Consider the following 20,517-nt stretch of genomic DNA (forward strand, 5'->3'; position numbering starts at 1 on the left):
ATGGATCATTTCTCAATAAAATGTTGCCACAGAAAACAAGAAAATCTCCAAAAAATGCAAAAGCAAAGTGAAAGACGTCTCATTCCAGCCACATAATGCTAATGACAATATCCAGCTGTTGTTTTCAGGCATCCGTAAATCTATCAATATAGCCAATATTTAATTATGAATACTTATCTGAAAGTTGCATAATATCCTGTTTCATAACAGCAGGTCAATTTTAAACTATTGCATTGCATGAAGAGAACTACAAGATAATAGGAAATTACCCAAACTAATGCTAAATAAAACTAAAATTTAAAGGAATATATTTTTTTAATGTCTTTGTTGTAGGTTTCTAAACAAATGAGCATATAAAAATGTACACTTTGTTCTTCATTAGATTAATGAGATTATTAAATGTTCTTAATAAATCTAATGAATATGGCCCCCTAATGTCCAAAGCTTGACAGGTTATAACTAATTGGACATGTGCAAACAGTCGTGTATATAATAATAGATAAATGTCATCAAAAACAAGACACTTTTAAATAAACTCTTTAAAGATAAAATAAGCCACACTGATGGCCAAACGTCCGACGCTCGTCTGCTTGCATTGCATAAACACAGAGACGAAAACAGATCAGCGCCATGAAAAAAGCAAAAAGATGGTGGGTTTTGGTTTCAGGACATACGTACTTCCATTTCAGTGAACTTGTGATGTGCCTTTCACCCTCGGATCAGGAGGTTTTTTTACCAAGTTAACCACAACAGTATGTGTGACATCACATGTTCATTCATCAGACGTCATCGTTCACCACTAAGCGATGTTGAAGGTTAAAAGTTTACTTCATTCATCAGACAGTATTCAGAGCGTGGCTGATCAATGATTCTGCCACTGATCAGCTGGGACTGATAATCCTGTAGGTCTAATCCGAAGACACCAGATAAAGGAATTAAATTAATGAAAAGCACAAACACCATCTTTTAAAAACATCTTTTCTAATGTAAAAAGAGTAATGAAGTAAGTCATACCACAAGTCTGACAAATCCTAACAAACTCAGCTGATTGGTGGAGGGAAACATGGAAAATAACTGTACATGCAACTGAGTGCAGCGACCTTACAGTAAATGATGTAATTTTTAAGGTTTGAATTGTTTAAACTGAAAATTTCCTTTTCTCTGCCCACGTTCTGAGTAGAGATAAGCTTAGCTCCCCTCCAGAATTTCTCCCTGATCCTCCAAGCTACGAGCTGCTTGTAAGACGGTTACCTTGCAAACACAAAAGAACAAAAAAAAATAAATAAATATTCCTTTACTACCAATTTAAGCTATGCCAGCACACAGAGACTTCACTTTAATCCAGATACAAATACCTCACCAAGGGTTGGATCAAGCATCATGGGAGTTTTGATAATTATTATGTATTTTATTAAAAAGTAATCGATCATGAGAATTTAGACAGACATCCATGTTCAGAAAAACATATTATTTAAACCAACTTTGCTCCTTTGATACGCCATCTAGCACCTAAGGCATTTTTAATAGATACAAGTAGATAAACTTTATTAATCCCCCAAGCGGGAGATTTTGCTTGCCACCAAACATTACGTTCAGACAGCACAAACAGAAACTGTAAAATGCCGCGTAACAAAAAGCCCAAGAAAAATAAAGACAGTAAAAACATGGTTCAATGCAAAAATTACAAGAGTTCATTAAACAAATCTGACAACTGCAAGAAAAAAAAGTTGTTCTAAATGTTCAGCCGAACACTGAGGCAAATCAAAACGTTCGTTAAAAGGTTGTAAAAATAACATCGTTCTCAGTTTAGAACTCGTTCTCTTACCCAGTATGACGTCCAGAGAATCAGGGCTGATGCCCAGCTCTTTAAATAGACTTATTGACTTTATTTTTACATCCACACAAATGCTGCTCCCCCACACAGCACAGCATAGAAAAGAACAGTCTAAAATTCCTTGATAAAACACATAAAAAATGTTCCTATTTGCATCAAAAGACCTGAGTTTTCTCAAAAAGAAGAGCCTAGTCTGAGCAACCTCAATTTGTTGACCTTTAATGCAAACTAACTAGGGGTCCTCTTTCTTCCTCCTGAAATCAGTAACTTCTTCTGTCTTCTCCGCATTCATTTTTAAAGTTTGCATCACTCCAGCTACTAAAAGATTCCACCTCTTTTTCTGACCAGAGGTCATCGCCTCGGTCAGAAGAGCCAAAAGTGCAGTATCATCAGAATACTTTTGCAGCACACAGGTCGACTGGCTGACCCTGTAATCGGTGGTGTAAAGTAAAAATAAAAAAGGGGATAAAACTGTACCCTGTGGAGCTCCTGTATTTGTAAAAATAGTGTCAGACTGCTTACTACCAAGTTTAACATACTGAGGTCCAAGCTCCAAGCTGTAGTTTTATTTTGTAGTTTAAAATGGAATAAATAAATTGGCAACTATTCAAATAATTGCTATGATAGCTACACGCTTTTCAAATGGCACTTTGCTCTCAAACTTCTGGGTTATGTCTTTAAAAGCAGAATGAGAGGCGGCGGTGCCTTCACTTATCAGGACACGACATCCTCCCTGGTTTAGATATATGGCACTTGTTGAGCCTGTTTCTTGTCCTCTCTAACCCCAACCTGTGTTGGCAGACGGCCACCCTTCCTGAGTCTGGTTATGCCGGAGATTCTCCCTCCTGTCAAAGGGTTTCTCCACTGCTGCCCAGCACCCTATGCAGGCTCAGGCCAGAGGACTAGAATCACAGAGAGGATCTGATTAAATCTGTTGGTTTTCTTAGCTAGACAATGACTTTTTATTAGGGCTGTCAAATTATTAAAAATTTTAATTAATCACAGCGTTCAAACTGATCATGATTAATCACTATTCGCGACTATGCCTGAAATTTGCCTGTTTTTTCTGTATTGTATCAACAGAACGAGCCGACTCTACAAATATTTACTGTTAACTGAGCTTCCCTTGGGTAAGCGTCAGATGTCCAATGGTCAGTAAATGCAGCATGTAATCTGCCTCATCTCTACCATGTTCTAGATCAGAATTCATATATCATCATCTCACCAACCGTCTCCATGGTGATAATTTCTGTCCTAAAACCAGCAGATGTGACGACTGAAGCCAAACAGCCGACATTGATGAAGAAACTGATAAAACTGTTGATCTGGATAAGAACAGGTTTTTCTTTTTATCATTGAAGTGTGAGTGTTTGTGCAGCAGTGATAAAAGTCCTACAGCAGCATCACCTGCTGATAAAATACGTCATTGGCTGCTTGTTTACACGTTTTTCTTCACTTTTTTACATCAGATGATCACCTTAATTGTAAGAATCAGTTTAGAATTTTATAAAATCTAGACCTAAAAAAAAGGTCTCATTTGTGCCCCCCTTTTCCTGGTCAGTGCTCCTGGTCCCCCATCTGAACTTTTCTAGACCCGCCCCTGCATAGCTGCAGTGTAAACCCTGTCTACCACCAGCAGCTACTGTGTTAGACAAGGTCCTGCCAACAACAAGACTTTGGGTAAATATTTGACGGTGTGAACCATGAACTGCTAGTTTCCTCCTTCTCAGCTGATCCATAAACACACGCAGCAAGAGAGAAAAGCCGATCAGCTGATCACCAACCATGATTTGCAGAACAACATGAGAGGAGAGGGAGGAAGCAGCTGCTGCACAAGCAGAGACGAGCAGAGATCCTGTAGAGCGGCCATGTTGGTGCAGGATTAGTTTAAAAAAGGAGACGGGACGAGTGCGGGTGTCAGCTTTACCATCTCGCCTCTCCACGTTCTGCCTTCATAACAGAAAAACAGTGGATGGGGCGCATGTGTTGAAAATATTAATGAATTTAATTACATAAATTAGTTACCGCCGTTGTAGCTTCGTCATTAAGCACTATGCAACCTATCCAAACCGACCACTCTCTTCTCCTCTGGAGGACTGTCTGCATCTCCAATCTATCTCCAGGGGTCAGATCTCTCGTACATATAATTTACTACATCTTATGGACCCTACATCTTTGGAGGAGCTAAAAAGGTTATGGGAACAAGATCTAGGCCTACAGCTTTCAGACGATATCTGGAATACGAGTATTAATCTTATTCATTCAACATCTATCTGCATTCGACATACCCTGATACAATTCAAAGTTTTTCATCGTGCTTATTTCACTAAAGCCAAATTAGCAAGGATATATGGGACATTTGATGATAGGTGCCCGAGATGCAGTCGGTCACCTGCCACAATGTGTCACATGTTTTGGTCTTGTACTGCTTTAGGCACATTTTGGGGCTCTGTTTTTGACGCTATCTCACACATATGTAATAGGACTGTAGACCCTAATCCTTTTACAACAGTTTTTGGTGTTCTCCCAAACAGACAGGGCCTGACATCAGCTCAGAAAAGTGTGGTAGCTTTTCTGTCCCTCATGGCCCGAAGGCTGATATTGAGGAAGTGGAAAGATGTCCAGCCCCCCTCATTTATTCAGTGGGTGAGAGAAATGATGCTGTCTTTACAAATGGAGTACTTGTACAGTTTACAAGGCTCGACAAATAAATATCAGAAGACATGGGCGCCTTTTATAAGTTATGTAGAGGGTTTGCCTTTTACATGAGTGGGAGGTACGTATAGTGAATGTTGGGATTTGCTTGCTGCAGCTGTTATGTGTTTTGTGTTCTATGTGTATGAAGATGTATCCGAATACTTTGAATTTGTATTTTTTTTTTTTTTTTTTTTTTTTTGGTGTGTGAATTTGTCTTTGTTTATCTTGGGCCTAATTTTCTATGTAACATGCCACTGGCTGGCATGGTCGCACGTATATTCATGTACAGTATGTACAAGTCCCTGATTTTTGCTTATTTTGCTTTATTTGTATTTGTATAAAATTGAAAACCTTTAAAATAAAGTTTTCAAAAAATTTGTTACCGCCGTTAACGTGTTATTTTTGACAGCCCTACTTTTTTTCAATTGTTATGAATTGGCGCGATACAAATACAGCTGAATTTAATTGAATACGTTGGCCAAAATATTTATTTTCTAGATTCCTGGTGGGCATTTCACGGTTTTCTGAGGCTTGACAGGGTTTTTGGAGTTTTCGATCCAACAGCAGCTCCAGGCTCAACGTATTTTGTAAATTTTGTAGTTAAGCTCAGAACTTGTTCTGTAAAGCGAAAGTGTTTTTAAATATTTGTGCCAAAGGTCCCATTGTCTCATAACAAAGTTTAATGGTAACATCAGTTACAGTTAAAAGAGTGTATGACTACCAGTTTGCAACACACTTCCTCTTTCTTGCTCGCTCTGTGTGTCATGTCAAGTAACACATCAGTCAGCATATGACTACTTGCAGGGTCACACCTTGGCAGCATATTTATCTTTTTAATGAGATGATCAGAATCTCCTGACCTACAAAAACGTGACTCAGTTTAAATATGTTTTCCCAGTTAAACCAGTAGCACAACCAACTGCTTGTAAGCTCAACTTACTAAAAAATGTTTGGCATTTGGCTCACACTCCCACAGCAATTCCAGTTACCACAATAAGGTATAGAGGAAGCTCACAGTTCACTGGAATACAACAGAAAATACACATCTGATTCAGGACTTAAATGGTCTGAAGGGACGTAATGTTGGACAGAAAATATCAGCAATATCAGTTCCTCCTTTTTCATCTGTTTAACTGATTGTTTTATTTATATTTTTTTTTCTTTTTCAAATTAAGTATTCATCTTTTACCTTACATTTTATTATTCTCCTTTTTAAATAGAAAATAGGTCAGGCCAAACAGCCTACAAGAATCAAGTAAATTTACCCTTTATCAGAGAAGTTTTTTTATCCACAGGGTCTGGGATATCTTGTATTAACAATTTTTCTTTTATCCCAGTTCTCTTACACATTTAGCAGCAACATAAACGAGAAGAAATCCACCACCATGCACAGTGGGCCATAAGACATCATTTTAATGGTGAAAGCTGAGACTGTTTTTTGTTATTTGTTGGTCCACTAAGGGCTACTGGAGAACCTAAAATGACATTAGCCTCAGCCGGGTATTTTGCTCCAAGGGAATGACAGATTGATGCTGCAAACAGAGCAACGTTTGACAATTCTGTCTTCTGTTGTTACCATGGTTACAACGTCCTGCAGCTGGAAGCAAAACATGGACATAGTCATTTGAAGTTGGATATGACTTGATGGCTGCTGGGAGCTGGATGCTACCTCCAAAACATCTCTGGTTTAAATAGGCTTCAAATGAAATAAAAACCATCAACTTCATTCATGAAGTACTAAATCAACAAATGTTTTCACAATTTTTTTTATTTTTTTTAGAATGGATTCATTAGTTGGGTTTATTCCTCCTGCTCAGTTTAGTGGCTGAGCTTTCATTATTTGTCTCCACATTCTAGTCCAAAGATGATCCCTTGCATCAAAAAAGGCCAGAACTCTAAATCTAAAGGTTTCAAAACAGCACAATCCTGAGACTTGTGTGACTTAATCCCACTTTTTTCTGACCCAAATTTGTTCTACTAACTAGCTTCATTTCAAACCAAAGAGCTGAAATAACCCCGTTAACCAGCCTGTTGTGATAGAAAACTAAAATGATTTTTTCTTCTTGGTTCTGATCCTCTTCCATCCATCCTACTGCAGCAAACCTGCTGCTTTAGTATGAAAACACAGCAGCTCAAGTCAAGTCCCACCTCTTTAAAAGTTTGCTCATGGCAGAGCACTGGATTCAGTATAATCCTTCCCCTCTGGCAGCTGAGTCTCCAGACTGAGAACACACATTTCATTTAGGAACGAAAACACACTTTACTGTGCTTGTTTATTCAGAAAAACAAATGCAGGATGTGTAACTGAATCTTCTTTATAAATCGATCCCATTAATCATCACAGCAGTGAGAGTTAAACCAACTCGACATGTTGGTGTACCAAGCCTGTGACATTTCAGGCTGCATGATAATCTCCTTCGCCCTGAGTGGAACTGTCACATCACGTTTATATGAGAAACTAGAACTGGCTCTCCATTTTAACCCTCTTAAGCAGCAAAGTTAGCAACACAGCTTCGTGGGAATGAATGAATTCAATTTAATTGCAATATTTACCTGTTTAATTGGTTCCTCTCATCGTCTTCATTACATCCTTTGTCATATAACTTTAAAACTGTAACATATTTTCCTTTGTAGGTGGTTTCATCCCTTACCAGTTTGATGTGCCAGGGGTGTTTCAACCTCACTATCTGTCAGTCTTTCCATATCATGACATTTTGCTGATTATAATATTGATTAAAGGCTGGAATAACCCACCACGCCCAATGCCCCTTGAGCTTTCAGTCTATCAGCTTGTGTGTGTTGGTCACAAAAGCACACACACAAACGCCCACAAAGTCAATTAAGCACTCCCCTGCTGTGGACTGTTGCTGGAAGAAGCATTACGTTCAGGATCTTACGGTACCTGTGTACTACTCAGTGAATGCAGTCCCATTAGCGAGTCTCTGTGGGACTCAAGGGCTTGCTCCACTTAGCTCACAACAAAAAAGAAATTTACACATTGTGACAGAGCAGGTCTGTCTCAAATCAATTATACCTCATAAGCAGCAGGCATGAGGTTTCCACTGTTAGTCTTAACTGTTTCCTTCCTGCACATTTCCTACCACTGCAATGTTTCAACAATCTCTCTTTACCCCTAAAACAGCCACAGTGTTACCCCACAACTCAGTGTTGCAGCAGGAGTGCAGAAGTGTTGCAACACAAATAACAGCAACTTTCTGGCCATGTGCACGACCCTGAACAAGATAGAGAAGACAGAATCCAAAGCGTTTGTTTAGACCTGGGGGATACCTCTTAATTGGCATCCACATGAAGGATGTGGTAATCAGTCATTTCACATAATCTCTTTTTACTGCCTGTTAATGATGAAGCTAATACAAAGAAGGAAACAAAGTAAACAGATAATCAGCTGATAAAAGCAGAATATTCTCAAGAGAAATGTAATGCATTGCTCTGCAGAAGCAGTTCATGTCGTGCATTATGAAGCTTGATAAGGTGGTGGTGTAAATGGGGAGGTTGGGTACGCAATGTGATGGTCAGGCTGATGTGAAAGTGGTTTTGGTTGGTTCAGCAGCAGATAATCAAGGAGTGAAATAGGAAAGAGCAAGCGCAGTGACATGCTGTCACGCAGCAGCTCATACAGGTCTGACTTGTTCCCATCTTCCTCTGGAGCCTCCCTCCAGAACAGGGTTAAGCTCCGCGCATCATCAGGCTGAATTACCGAGATATTTACTGCCGCACTTGGCTCACATCTGCACGCTGTGATCCCACACAGCACCGGGATGCGGTGCCTGACCACTGCGAAGAAGACGGATTCCTTCACACCTCCTCCGCAGTACCAATCACACGCAAACTTTACGTCAAATTACCACAAATTTCGCTTTTACGCATCCGCGCTTCCCCGACACGAGCAGACTTTACAATAACAAGACGAGAGCCGCAAACACGCGCCTGGGGGCCAGTCTGAGGGTCAAACCAGCCACTGGAACAAAAACAAGCTTACCTCCTGATGTGAAGTGAAGGGACAGCAGCTGCTGTTCTGACCGAGGAGCCGCGAGCCGGTGACCAAACCAGCGCGAGACAAAAGTCAACAACAGCACTTCCTGTTGGTTTGCTGTCAAAATAATGTCCAACCCAGAAAGAAAAAATCCTTCTCTCCATCGATTCAGTCAAAACATTCATTAACAACATTATAGAACTTAAACCAGCAACATGTGGAAATAAGAAGAATCTGTCTTTGGATTCTACTCATTTCAAATAATCAGATTTACTTAAATACAATAAATAAAAAGGTTTTTAAACGTGTTGATTTCTCCTTTTTAACAAAACACACTGGTGTTGTATTTTATATATAGTTAAAAAGCTCACCTGTACGATGAGGCATAACCTGAAAGAATCGTACTTCAATTTCAACACAAAAATGTACCAAAATCTTTTCTAATATTTTCCTGTTTCTTGTTTTGAGATGAAAGTGCTGCCAGGTGTGTGTCAGTCTCAGGTGTATGATTGGAACCTGACTGGCACCTGATGGATAGACAGATATTTCAGAATTCAGTTGTGGGGTGGTGCTCCCATATCTCCAGAATCTGGGAGCAAATGCCATCCTCCAGGAAGACAACCTTCTTCCCCACAGAGCCAGGATCATCATCCCAGAGTATCTCCAGAATTTGGTAGTGGAGAGGACTTGATGTCAGGAGCTGCATGTGGATCTTCCACATGCTACTAAGATCCCTGACAGTGTAAAATGAATAAAGTGTAAAACTGGCTAATATTTAACTCAAAACATCAGTAAAAACTACAGTTTTGAGGGCACTACCCACACGTTTAGCTGTGTTGCTCATTCCACAGAAGCACAAACTTTACAAGTGATACCTCGTTGTAAAGGTGGCTAATCAGGCTGTCAGAGGCTAGAAATAATCAAGCAAACACAAATTTCCTTACTTTATAAGGAAATTTGTAAAGCATAATATAAAGCTGAGCGGTCATTTTCACAGAATAAAATAATACTCTGATTTAGCATTAAAGTTTTTTTATAGATATTAAAGCAAACTGGAAACAATACGTATCTTCAATCCTGAAACTCGCTGAAGTTCAAGAGCTGCTTTAAAAAGAATTCAAATCAAAGTGATTTGAATTATAAAGGTCAAAGGTAAATTTGAGTTGGGTTTTTTAAGTTCAAGTTTTAAAAAAGGAGGCTGATAGCTCATGTGTTTAAATAAAAATAAAATGGGATAAAATTAAGTTTATATAAAAAAGATGAAACATTGCTTTGTTTTTAAAAAGTCAATTATTAAATCAGAAGGGTGATTTAATAAAATACAACTTCCACATATGAAGAGGTGTTGTTGTTTTATCAGTAATGAAAGTATAATATAATAAAGTAAAGGTATGCTGCAAGCTGGAGCGGAGTTTTTAAGGAGGAAGGTACATGGTTTTATCCTGCTGGGATTCAAACCAGTTAGCTTAGTTGGGGCAACCCAGTGCATGTGTGGGTCCAGAACATTAAATTTAGGTTAACTGTCGAGTCTAAATTATCCATTGGAGTGCGTGCTGAGTGTGTATGGTTGTTTGTCCATCCCTGACCAGTCTGGGGCATATCCCACCTCCCACCTCGAAACAGCTGGGAAAGGCCATGTGCTTAAAGCTTAGGTGTAACAACAACCCAGACCAGGACTTCTTCTCTGTTCCTTGGGGGAAAAAAACATTTTAATTTAAAACAACATAGATTAACAACAAAATTATGAAAAACGTTTCACTTTCTGAGGCAAAAATTAGATTCGTACTGTTTGTAATCTAATTGGATTAAAAATGGGACAAAAAGTTTGGGGCATAGTTTTTACAGTATGTATACATTTTGCTCACAGACACAAAACAAAAAATGTTTTAGCATCAGAATTTCCTAAATATTAGCTGACAAAAATTTAATCAATAAATAAAAATACCAAAATCACAGGGAAGAAATGTCTGAGTTACAAATAAAACGTTTTTTTTTTGTGTAACATGGTAAAAAAATTGATAATCCCACAGGAATCGATCGGAGTGGGTTTTCGTTTTTGACTGCTAGCCTCAGTTTCCATAAAACGACAGTAAGAAGATCCAGCTGTTAACGTCCAGAGGAGAAAACAGACATATCTAAAGGCTTAAAAAGGTCATTGAAAGGGGTCGCTGCCATCTTTCCGCCGTCCTTTGAAGTGGGATTTACTGTCAGCTGGGTGTGATGCTTCGTCACCGGAGTCTCTGCTTTGAACGGGAAGGAGTGCGTGCCAGAGATTCTCGCTGGAGATTTGGTCAAATCTCTTTGGTTGATGCCCAATAGCCCTGCAGCCTTTGAAGAGGCCTGAAAAGAAGGCTGCTGATCTGCTGAGTCTTTAGCGTTTTCATTGGTTTTCTCAGTGGACTGTTTGTAGCAAGTCAGTGTCTGAGGACCAGGAAAACAACAGTAAAGAAACAAACAAAAAAAGACATTAAGTTAGCAAGGAAGCAGGATGAGACACAAAACATGTTCATTTTGTTAGTTAAGCTGGACAGTTCTTATCTAAACCACTGATTCAAGTGAAGTTATTATACACACAGCCACCGCCTCGCTTCGTTTCCATGTGTGGATCAGTGGCTGAAACTATTCTGATGTCCTGTTTCTTCTTCCACAACCAGCAGGCCAAGAGTTGCCACCTCCACCCAAATAATCAAGTAAGTTTTCACTGAGGCTGTAATCTGGTCATCAGCTGTAGTTTGTTAAACATCCTTACACTATCAGCCCGTTTACTTCCTCCAACACATCAGCTTCTGTATCTGACTCTTCACTTGTAGCCAAGTAAATCAAACTTGTTGAAACAAAATATTTTCAGCTTCACTTGTCAGTAATTTATCATCTTGATCTTGTGGTTAAAACACTGAAAAAACACCGACCACATCCTGACACACTCTTGCATTGCACAGTTTGCTCATTAAGAGCATTATTTAAAAAGCTGCTCGTCCTTCTTACAGTAGAGTCCGAGTTCTTCTGGAGTCTATTCTTTCTTCTACTCTCCTGCTGTTGCTTCAACAAGCCACACGCCGTGTTGTCCTTTTCACCCTCTGAAACCCAACAGACAGTTGCAGATTAAACTTGACAGATATTGCCTTGTTTTATTGACTATGAATCAGTAAGAATGAATAAACAGTTACCTGAGCAGACGCTGCTCTCACTCCTGTTCTGCTGCTCTTTTTTATCTTTGTATGGCTTCAGGCTCAAAAAGAGGGTTTTCAGGACTGAATCTGAAGACGTCTCAGCAGCTGAATCTACAGGAGGAGCACAGCTTGAACAGGTACTGTATTTTAGGAGTATGAATAAGCATGCATGTATGTGAGGTCTCGCATCACCTCTGGGAGAAGACACATCAGGCAGCTGCTGCTGAGTCCCACTGATAGATGGATCACTGGGATAATCGGACACCAGGCGGCAAACTGGAGTCATTCCCTGCTTTCCAGGATCATTTTCATTCTTGCAGGAGAATTTCAAAGATGCAGAGCTGTGAGAAGTTTGTTTGGCATCAGTTCTGGCCCAGAGCTGGACAGACGTTTCTAAACCAGAGGCTCTTTGTTTGAGGTTTGTATCCGTGACTGACTGCTGACTGCAGGAAGGAGTCGAGGAGTGAACCGTCTGAGACGGCAAACATGGGAAAGAAGCCGGAATCTCACCAAGAGGCGCTGCAAAAAGGCCGAGGAAGGATGAGGCAGAGGTTTTGTCTGTCACATCTGCAGGCTGTTGAGATGTAATACAGGCTTGAGGACAAGCTGGAGCTGTCACATAGTCCGATGCTGGTTTCACAGTTCTGGCTTGGGTTTTATTACATCCAACTGAAAAATGACCACCCTTTGACATTTTATTAGGACACTGTGGGGGGATTTTAGCAGAATTACGCTCCGGGGTGCTTGGTTTGAGGGTAAGTCGACCCCTTTTGGGGTTAAGGTGGATCTCAGTTAATTGTTTTACAGCAAAATGATGAACAGCAGCGTTTGGAGACCGTCTCGTCATAATAGAGCTAGTTACAGGAGCAGCTGTGCCCTTAAAGTCTTTGGAACCTAATGAGGGAGAAAAAGGCTTTCTGAAAGACTCAGTGTGCGATGCTGGACCAGAAAGGTTTGGCTTGAGTTCTGTTGGGTGTTTTGGAGGACTAGATGCTGACTTCTCTGCCTCTGTGACAGGAGAATTCAACAACCCCAGTTTGTCTTCATGGGAAGTGATCTGAGCATCTTTCTGACACCGTCGCACATCCTCACCTTGATTCTTGTTATCCTCAGATGCAAGAAAAACATCCGGGTAGGTCTTTGAAACCAGACTGGGGTGTCCCTGGAGGGATGGTAAGCTCTGGTATGTTTTTTTCTTGTGTAAGTCAGCTTCACTCGTTATATTCAGTGATACATTCTTATTCTGATTTTGTAAGCTAATTTTTGAGGTATAGGAAACAGTTTGTGCCCTTGGAGGAGAAGATGTTTGGCTGATTGGTTTATAAGACCTGAGAACAGCATCAACGGAGTAGGGAACTTCACTTTGGTTTACAGACCCTAAAGCAGAATCAGAAGCTTCCTCTGGGGCTGCAGACACAGATTTGGTTTCTTGACTTCCAGGAGTTGTAAAGAAACTGGGGAAAGGTCTGGACTGTTGATGTCCAAGCACAGCTTCTACTGAGTAAAGAACTGGCTCCACGTTAGCACAATCAGTTGATGGAGGGCTGTCAGGTTGGGCAGTGTCTGATCCATGCTCCTTGTTCTCTGCCAACTCTGCTGTCTGATGTACTGATGATGCCCTCTCAGCATCTGTGCTATGGTAAAAGCTAGTCCTGTAAAACAAAAACCAAGAGGAAGTTCATACAAACCTGTGCAACCTCTGTGAGTGAGTTTTACATGGAGTATGTGTACCTGAGTGGCTGCAGGATTTCATCATGGTTCCTGTTTGCCTCTGTAATTTCCGATTCCTCCGAGTTCACCGGCTGCACTGACAACTTCTCTTTGGCTTTTACAAGTTCTTTGAGGTCATTTTCTCGTTTTATTGCCTGCAGTGAAACAAAAAGTTGTGAAGATGTGAAACCTGCTGGTGTTCTTTGACCTGGTCAGTCAGGGCTTTGCCAGTGGAGGCATCAACCGTGACACCTGGGCTGTGCGGTACTGCATTGAACAGGGTCACAGCATCCTGTCCCGAACCTTTGCTGAGAACACGGCACTCTGGTGAACGTAAGGGAGGCTTCGATCATAGCATGTCATGATGCAGAGGAGGCAAAGAGAACGGAGTCTTAGCTCGAGATTCTCACCAGGTCTAGAACTGTCACAACCTTTCTCATCGTACCAGATCTGTGCTGCTCTGGCTGGAGGAAGTCCAAACTACGAATAACAGCATTACTGAAATGAGAGAACAGCTGGCAGCAAGTCTGAGAAATATGGCTCCACTCACAACTAGCAGCATGCGACTGACCACAGCAGGATGTTCTGCTTCAGTCCTCTAACAGACAAAGGCGTTTTCAGTCTACATGACCAAGGACTGAGGGATTTCCATGGCAGGCGTGTAACATGGGCGACCTGGCAGGTGCATTTCGTGCGGTCACCAGGAGAGTGTGTTTAACTGGGAAAGCGACAGAATCAAAGCTGCAGTGTTGAAGAGGAACTTCGTGCAGTTTTCCTTCCACTTTAGCTCAATATTCATTCAACCTTTTCTCACGTGGATTGTATTGTGGCTTGGACTGAATGGTTGTTTATTTTCCAGTTTCAACAGGCTCCCCAAACTAATTTAAAGCCTACATTTTTCACCTTTGACTGAGCTGCTGTCTCATCCTACTTATAATGGAATCAGCTGTTGACTCTGCACTACTGTTCTTTAAACGTGTGCACTTTTCCTGCTGTGGGACCACTCACCATTAAGCTTCATGGTTTAAAAAAAACAGCTGGGTAAATTATATCAGGTTCGTGTGTAAAATAAGATCTATGTTACAGCAGTAAAAGTAAAAGCCTGGGAGCTTTTCTTTTTATTTTAATGGTGAAGTAGTATTTTCTAAACTGTATGGTACTATTTAAGTTTTCCACTGTGTATATAGGCATTCATCATGTCAACAAATTACTTGCTAATTTGATCAGTCATCTAGTAATTTAGCTTCTTTATCCCTCTTTGGAACCGGCTCACTCATCTCTTTGTATTTGGTACTTTTCCTGCAGGATGTGTGAAGCTTTTGTGGTTCCAGTCTGGATGGTCACAGACAGGGTAAAAGTTTCTCAGTCTGTTCATTTTAAAGTACCCATTAAAACAAACACATAAGCCTAAAGAGAGAACTGAAAGCATGGAGAGTAGAAGAAGTAGAAGAGAAGCGATATATGTTCTGGATGGACATTTTCATGCTCCAAATAATGCTCCCCATCTCTAAATTTTCATACAGAAGCATTGTTCTTGATACCAGTGCTGCTGATTTCTGTGCATGCTTGTAAAGGTGAGCAGGGCACCTTCTTGTGGTAACCAAGCAAGTTCGTAGGAAAATAGGGAGTGTATGGTGGTTTGAGAGGTGGCTGGAGGACCAAGACGGACAGCAAAGCTGAACCACTCTGGGCCCCTGAGCAAAGCCCTTAACGCCCCCAGCTGCTTCCCAGGTGGCAAAATATGGCAGGTAAATATGCTCTCTGGTAAATATACAGATGGGTAAAATGCAGTGGCTAATTCCCCATTCACCATAAATAAAGTATTTAATAAAATAAAAACAAAGTCATTAAAGCACATTACAATTCAACAAGGCCTGCAAGAAAGTCTGGCTGCTTGGAAGCAACATATGAAAAAATACGGGATTTTCCAAAACTTCTGCTATGTACCATACACACCTCATTCAACAGTCGCTCGGTGACCTCGTTAAGCGGCTCATGGGAAAACCTGCAATCTGTGTCTTGAGTACACTTTCCTTTTCTATGAAAGAACTTGCAAGGAAATGACTGTATGTGTCAGTAAAGGAAATATCAGATACCAAACAGCCAGAATATTCTAATAATTAGTAATGAAAACAGTTTTCTAATACAAAAATAAACAGATTAACGTAGTTGAGTTAAAGGATATTGTGCATGTACGGACAGCTTTCCCCTTTTGTGCAGAATCCTTGGATGTAAAATTTGCAGACTTCTTTGATCATGTCGTTGTACGGCTGAAGGTGCTTTAGCTGGCAGTCTTCAGCCTGCACGCAGGAAGGGAAAATAAAGTAAGGAGTCTGCAGTATGAAAGAAAAACCTGTAAATAAGGTGAACTTGTACGTTCTGGTGTAACCTGCCTTGATGCATCGTCCCCAAATGAAATGTCGACACAGTAACTGTCCGTCCACCAAGACGCCATTCTGCTCCTTGAACTCGTCAGACATGAATCGTGTTTTCATCCGAATTTCCTGAGAAGACGAGCAGAACAAAGAAATTCGAGATCACAATATTTTTGATAATAATTGTGATTTTTGCCTCTTGACAGCACCAGTCAGGCCTCACTTACCTGCCTGCTTCGGTCTTTATCAGCAGGTCTCCCTTTGTTTTTGTGCTGCTGCTGGTTTTTCTCTCTCCTCTTTCCCTGATGTTGTTGCTTGTTCACACTCGAGTTGCTTCTTGTTTGATTTTTCTGACCTTTGTGGAGCCTGTTAGTGGAGCCGGATTTATGGGCGTGGTCATTTATCATTTCCTTATTTTGGTTTCCATGTTTATGCCTGCTTTTACTGTCAGGCTTTTGGTAAAATTTGGCTCGAGTGTTGCTGTCTTTGGAAGCATCAAAAGCTGTGTTAGTCTTTGGCTGGTAACATCTCCTCTGTGAACAGAAAAACAGGATAGAAAATAAATCCAAAAGACATTTAGAAGCTTGTGCCATGTATTAGAAAATATTTAAATTATATACGGCCACTAATCCAATTTCATAGTGTGCAGCCAAACAGCACGATTTCCACAGCTGCTCTTTAAGCTGTTAATGACCTTTTCTTTAATATTTTAACAGCCCGTCTTTAGAGTAGAACACAATTATACTTTATTCATCCCCAAAGGAAAATGATTAGTTGCTATTCAGTCATAAATAACTGATTAGAAGTTGGGAAAATGACATAACTAAAGTTTTAACATCAAACAATTTAGACAATTTAGAAGTTACAAACACAAAACCCATGTTTCCATGGTGACCAGACAGCGATGGACCAATGGAGAGTGAGAAACTTAAGACTTGTGTGAAGAAATAGGTGACAGGGATGAAAAGAAGATGGAAAGCTTGCTCTAGTATTTACAGATTCACAGATTTTTGTGTGTGTTATGTCTGAAACATGTCAGCAGGCAGTATGAAGACATCTTCAGGACATCACATCAGTAAGCCACCTGAGATTTTTAAGAGGAAACTTGATGGTTGACACAAGCAGGAAATGCACCTAAAAAGACAGATTAGCTCTGAACTAAATTATAAGTTATCACTGAATTAAATCAAAAGAAGACCCTGGCAGCTCGGCTCTCTGAACTTTGAGTAAAGAGAAGCGCAAAAGTGCCGCTGGTGAGGTAGCTGAGCTGTTGTCAGGTGTGTTTGAGCTACGAGAGGAAATCCAGGTGTCTCTGGAAGAGGGATGCATGTATGAAGCTGCAGCCACGTTTAATGTCCAGAAGTTTAAAATCAAACTCGCCCATCTCTGTGACATATTTGGAAAGCTAAATGCATTAACTCTCCAACTAAGAGTCAGAGAACCTTGCAGATACAGCTCTTTCTCGATAATTAATACAGTGATAAGCAACCTAAGCTCACAGAGTGTCTGATTTATTTATTTATATAACAGACAGCTCTTTTCAATGGACTCATAAGTAATTTTATCAAACAATTTCAGTGACATTTTGTGTCCTCATTGGTCCATCAGCCATCATTTGTAAGTTTTCTATACGTTGTATGGGCAGGGGGGCCTGAGAATCTGTCTTCCTCCAAAGGAAGGCCTGGATAGATGGATAGATGGATTGCTGCAAAACAGACTGATTTTTTTCACAGTAGATTTATAGAAAATATGAAACTTCTTACATACAAACAGCTGAATTTCTTCAGACAGAAGCTGATTGAAGACAGATTAAATAAATATTAATAATACGAGTTCAACTCACCTTGTTGTAGGATTCAGGCTGTTCAGTCTGTGTTTTCCTCTTTCTGCCTCTTTTTTCATTATTAGTCTGGTTCCTAAATAAAAAAAAGACGAGTTTACAGAAAAGACTGAAGACCATTTAAACAAACATTTTTTCTCAAACAGCCAAACATTTGTACCGGTCTGCGCGATCCTGACTCCTCACATCTTCCCCAAAAGAAGGCAGTCCCGTGAAGAGACTTGGAAAAGCCATTTTAATATTACTTCTTATTTTGTCCTTTTAAAGTGGAACTTAAACCGTTAACAAACTTTATAACCTGCACGTGCACGCAACAGTGACGCTCGCGATGTGCAGGTGAGGCAAATAGTCTTAATATTACTCTGCAGAATTAAAATACTTCATTGCATCGGGGTTCTCATGTCTCATTTAGCAGATACATCACGCCGTCGTCAACTTCCGTGTTTGAGACATACGTCACTTGCGTGGACGCTACCAAATGCAGACAGACGGGGGGGTCTTAACATCGTCATGTTAAGACATGGGCCAGATTTAATTGATTTTTTTACATCATTCTTTTAAAATAAACAATACATATAAAGTATTTTACAAATTAAAAAATAAAAAACACTACGAGTTTAAAACCACAATCTATTGTTTCCCTTTCCTGTTGATTTGTGTTGGCGCTCTGACCTGTAATGGAAGGCAAAGCAAGTTTTTATTTATTTTATTTTATTTTATTTTATTTGATTGGATCAAATCTTTAAAAAAAAAAAAACAAAAAAAAAAAAACAGGTTGTTCAAAAGAAAAAAAAATCTATAATCCGATTAGATCACATAATCCAGTCATGGATTTTATCTGGATCAAAACTTCAGTTAGTGTTTCAGTAGGATTGGGAAACATTTGATCCAAAAAAAGCTGAATTATTCTGACCCAGGAGAAAGGTGGATTCAGTGTGAATTCCAGGTACAAACTGGAATAAAACTAATTTAAAACTGGTCAAATAATGTATTTGGTAATGTTTATATATATTCAGTTTTAATGTGCAATTGGGTTGTTTAGCCATACAAAGACACAGTAGATAGTGGGAGAAGATGGATCCTGAGTAGGAGAGCCAGTTGTCAAGGCCCCGGGACCTCAGAAAAGAGGCTCAAAGAGTTCCTTACAAACCAAACATGATGATGATGATGATCCCTACAAGTTGCTTCTTACACAAGAAACTAAATGAGCAGAAGTGCAGATTCATCTAGCAGAGGAACAAATCACTCTTGCTAAGCTACAGCAAACCAAAGCCAGAGTCGAGATCCACCTCTCAAAGCACAGCTTCACAATGCTGCTGTAGTCATGAATGAAAGGTTTTAAATGTACTTTATCTATTGGACATAGGACAGGGCGATATGAACCAAATTTCATACCTCGATTTTTTTTTGTCTTTTTTGACCTGAATCACAACATACAATATCTCAATATAATTTCTTTTTCAAAGAGACTGTTTTAATTTACAGGCTTGAGTGCTAGATGTACACTATCGTTCAAAAGTTTGGGGTCACTTTGCCATAGGATTCAATAGGGAAGTGACCCCAAACTTTTGAACGATAGTGTACTTTTTTTAAGGATCAGCAGCAACATGTGCATTAAAACAATTGACTGAAAATCAAATTAAATACATTAAATAACTAAAATGCAGTTGTGCAAACTGCAAATAAGATTATTTGAACTCAAACCAAGCTATTTCAATATAAATGAAATTCCCTCCTTCTATATTGTGTGTGATGAAGTCTGGATATATTTGAAAATCTTCATATACTGCCATGCCACATGGGCATTATGGTTGTATTTACAACACATAAAAATTCTACGTATATTTGTGAAAAATAGTTTTTTTTTTTTTTTTTTTTTCCATTGGTCAGATGACTGTTTAAAAAAATATATTTTTTTAAGTGTTTGTGTTTTCTCTCTTTTCAAATAAAATCTTACGGTGCCCCCATATTAGTCTTATATTGTGATATTTAGTCCCATTTAGAGCACTTTTTAATCGGATTTGGTAATCCAGGAACATCTGTATCTGGATCAGAGTAATCCTAGTTTTGGCATCTCTTTATTGGCTTTCTTACCTATTGGCTCCTATTTGTCCATGCTCCAGCAAGATCCACGAGATCCAGCTCCCAGCCAGTGTAATCCATTCCGAGGAGGAAACTTAAACCTCGAGGTGACAGTCTTTTCTGTGGCAGGTCCCAGCCTCCCTCAGAGTGTTAGATCGGCACAATCCCTGTAGAAGCATTTTTATCACCTCGCTTTTTTAAAGTGTTTTAATTGCCTTTTAGAGATGGGATTTATGGCTCTTTGAAAGGAGCCGGATCTCGTTCTCACAATATCTTACAAAATTTCACAATATATAAGAATGACAAACAATCAAAATATGTACCTATATAAAATCTACTATACAAGATTAAAAAAATATAGGAAGAATATAGATAAAAAAGGATAAACCTGAGCAGTCAGTGCAAATTCTAGTAAATGTTTTGGATAGAACTCACAGTATTTGTTTCCAAACAAAACTCTCTGTCCATAGATGCTTCACATGAATGGAGCGTGTTGGACATCAGACTTCTATGATGTCACAAATGTTATTTATTTTATTTTCATTTTACTCAACTGTACTACTTTTCATTTACTTATTTATTCATTTATTTATTCATTCAGTCATTTTTAGCTGGAAGGGGGGTGGGGGGGATTGGGCTTGGCGTGTGTGTGTGTTTACATGTGTGCGTGTGACTGTGTGAAAAATTTTATTGAGTGTTTTTATTCTAATGTTTTTGATCATGTAAAGAACTTTGTTGCCTATGGCATGAAAAGCGCTTTACAAATAAAGTTTGATCTGATTTGATTCGATTTGATGAAGGCAATGTCAAAAATT

At 39.5% G+C, this 20,517-nt stretch overlaps 2 protein-coding genes across 2 annotated transcripts in view; both read right to left on the reverse strand.

Moving 5' to 3' along the window:
- pld1b (phospholipase D1b) overlaps positions 1 to 8,599 on the reverse strand; it is a 61,058-nt gene extending 52,459 nt beyond the window's left edge. The window contains exon 1 of the mRNA XM_041968613.1: positions 8,532 to 8,599. The gene's annotated coding sequence lies outside the window, so the exon portion shown is untranslated. The remainder of the gene's footprint in view (positions 1 to 8,531) is intronic.
- Positions 8,600 to 10,069: 1,470 nt separating this feature from the next.
- LOC121629216 lies at positions 10,070 to 18,062 on the reverse strand. Its single transcript, XM_041968825.1, has 11 exons — positions 17,781 to 18,062; positions 17,624 to 17,696; positions 16,008 to 16,313; positions 15,799 to 15,909; positions 15,591 to 15,705; positions 15,362 to 15,471; positions 13,427 to 13,560; positions 11,888 to 13,347; positions 11,693 to 11,806; positions 11,511 to 11,602; positions 10,070 to 10,946 (listed from the first exon to the last, which is right to left on the reverse strand). The coding sequence occupies exons 1-11, from the start codon at positions 17,852 to 17,854 to the stop codon at positions 10,632 to 10,634; spliced, it is 2,904 nt and encodes a 967-aa protein (XP_041824759.1). The 5' UTR covers positions 17,855 to 18,062; the 3' UTR covers positions 10,070 to 10,631.
- Between the last annotated feature and the right edge of the window lie 2,455 nt (positions 18,063 to 20,517).

The sequence above is a fragment of the Melanotaenia boesemani genome, chromosome 18 (assembly GCF_017639745.1).
Source record: "Melanotaenia boesemani isolate fMelBoe1 chromosome 18, fMelBoe1.pri, whole genome shotgun sequence".
Taxonomy (NCBI): Eukaryota; Metazoa; Chordata; class Actinopteri; order Atheriniformes; family Melanotaeniidae; genus Melanotaenia; species Melanotaenia boesemani.

Coding starts and splice junctions, on each gene's coding strand:
- LOC121629216 (XM_041968825.1), bottom strand. CDS start 17,854: ATGGCTTTTCCAAGTCTCTTCACGGGACTGCCTTCTTTTGGGGAAGAT. Junction 15,472..15,590: donor AAGCTGTCCGTACATGCACA/ATATCCTTTAAC, acceptor ACTGACACATAC/AGTCATTTCCTTGCAAGTTC. Junction 13,348..13,426: donor GAAATCCTGCAGCCACTCAG/GTACACATACTC, acceptor TTTGTTTTACAG/GACTAGCTTTTACCATAGCA.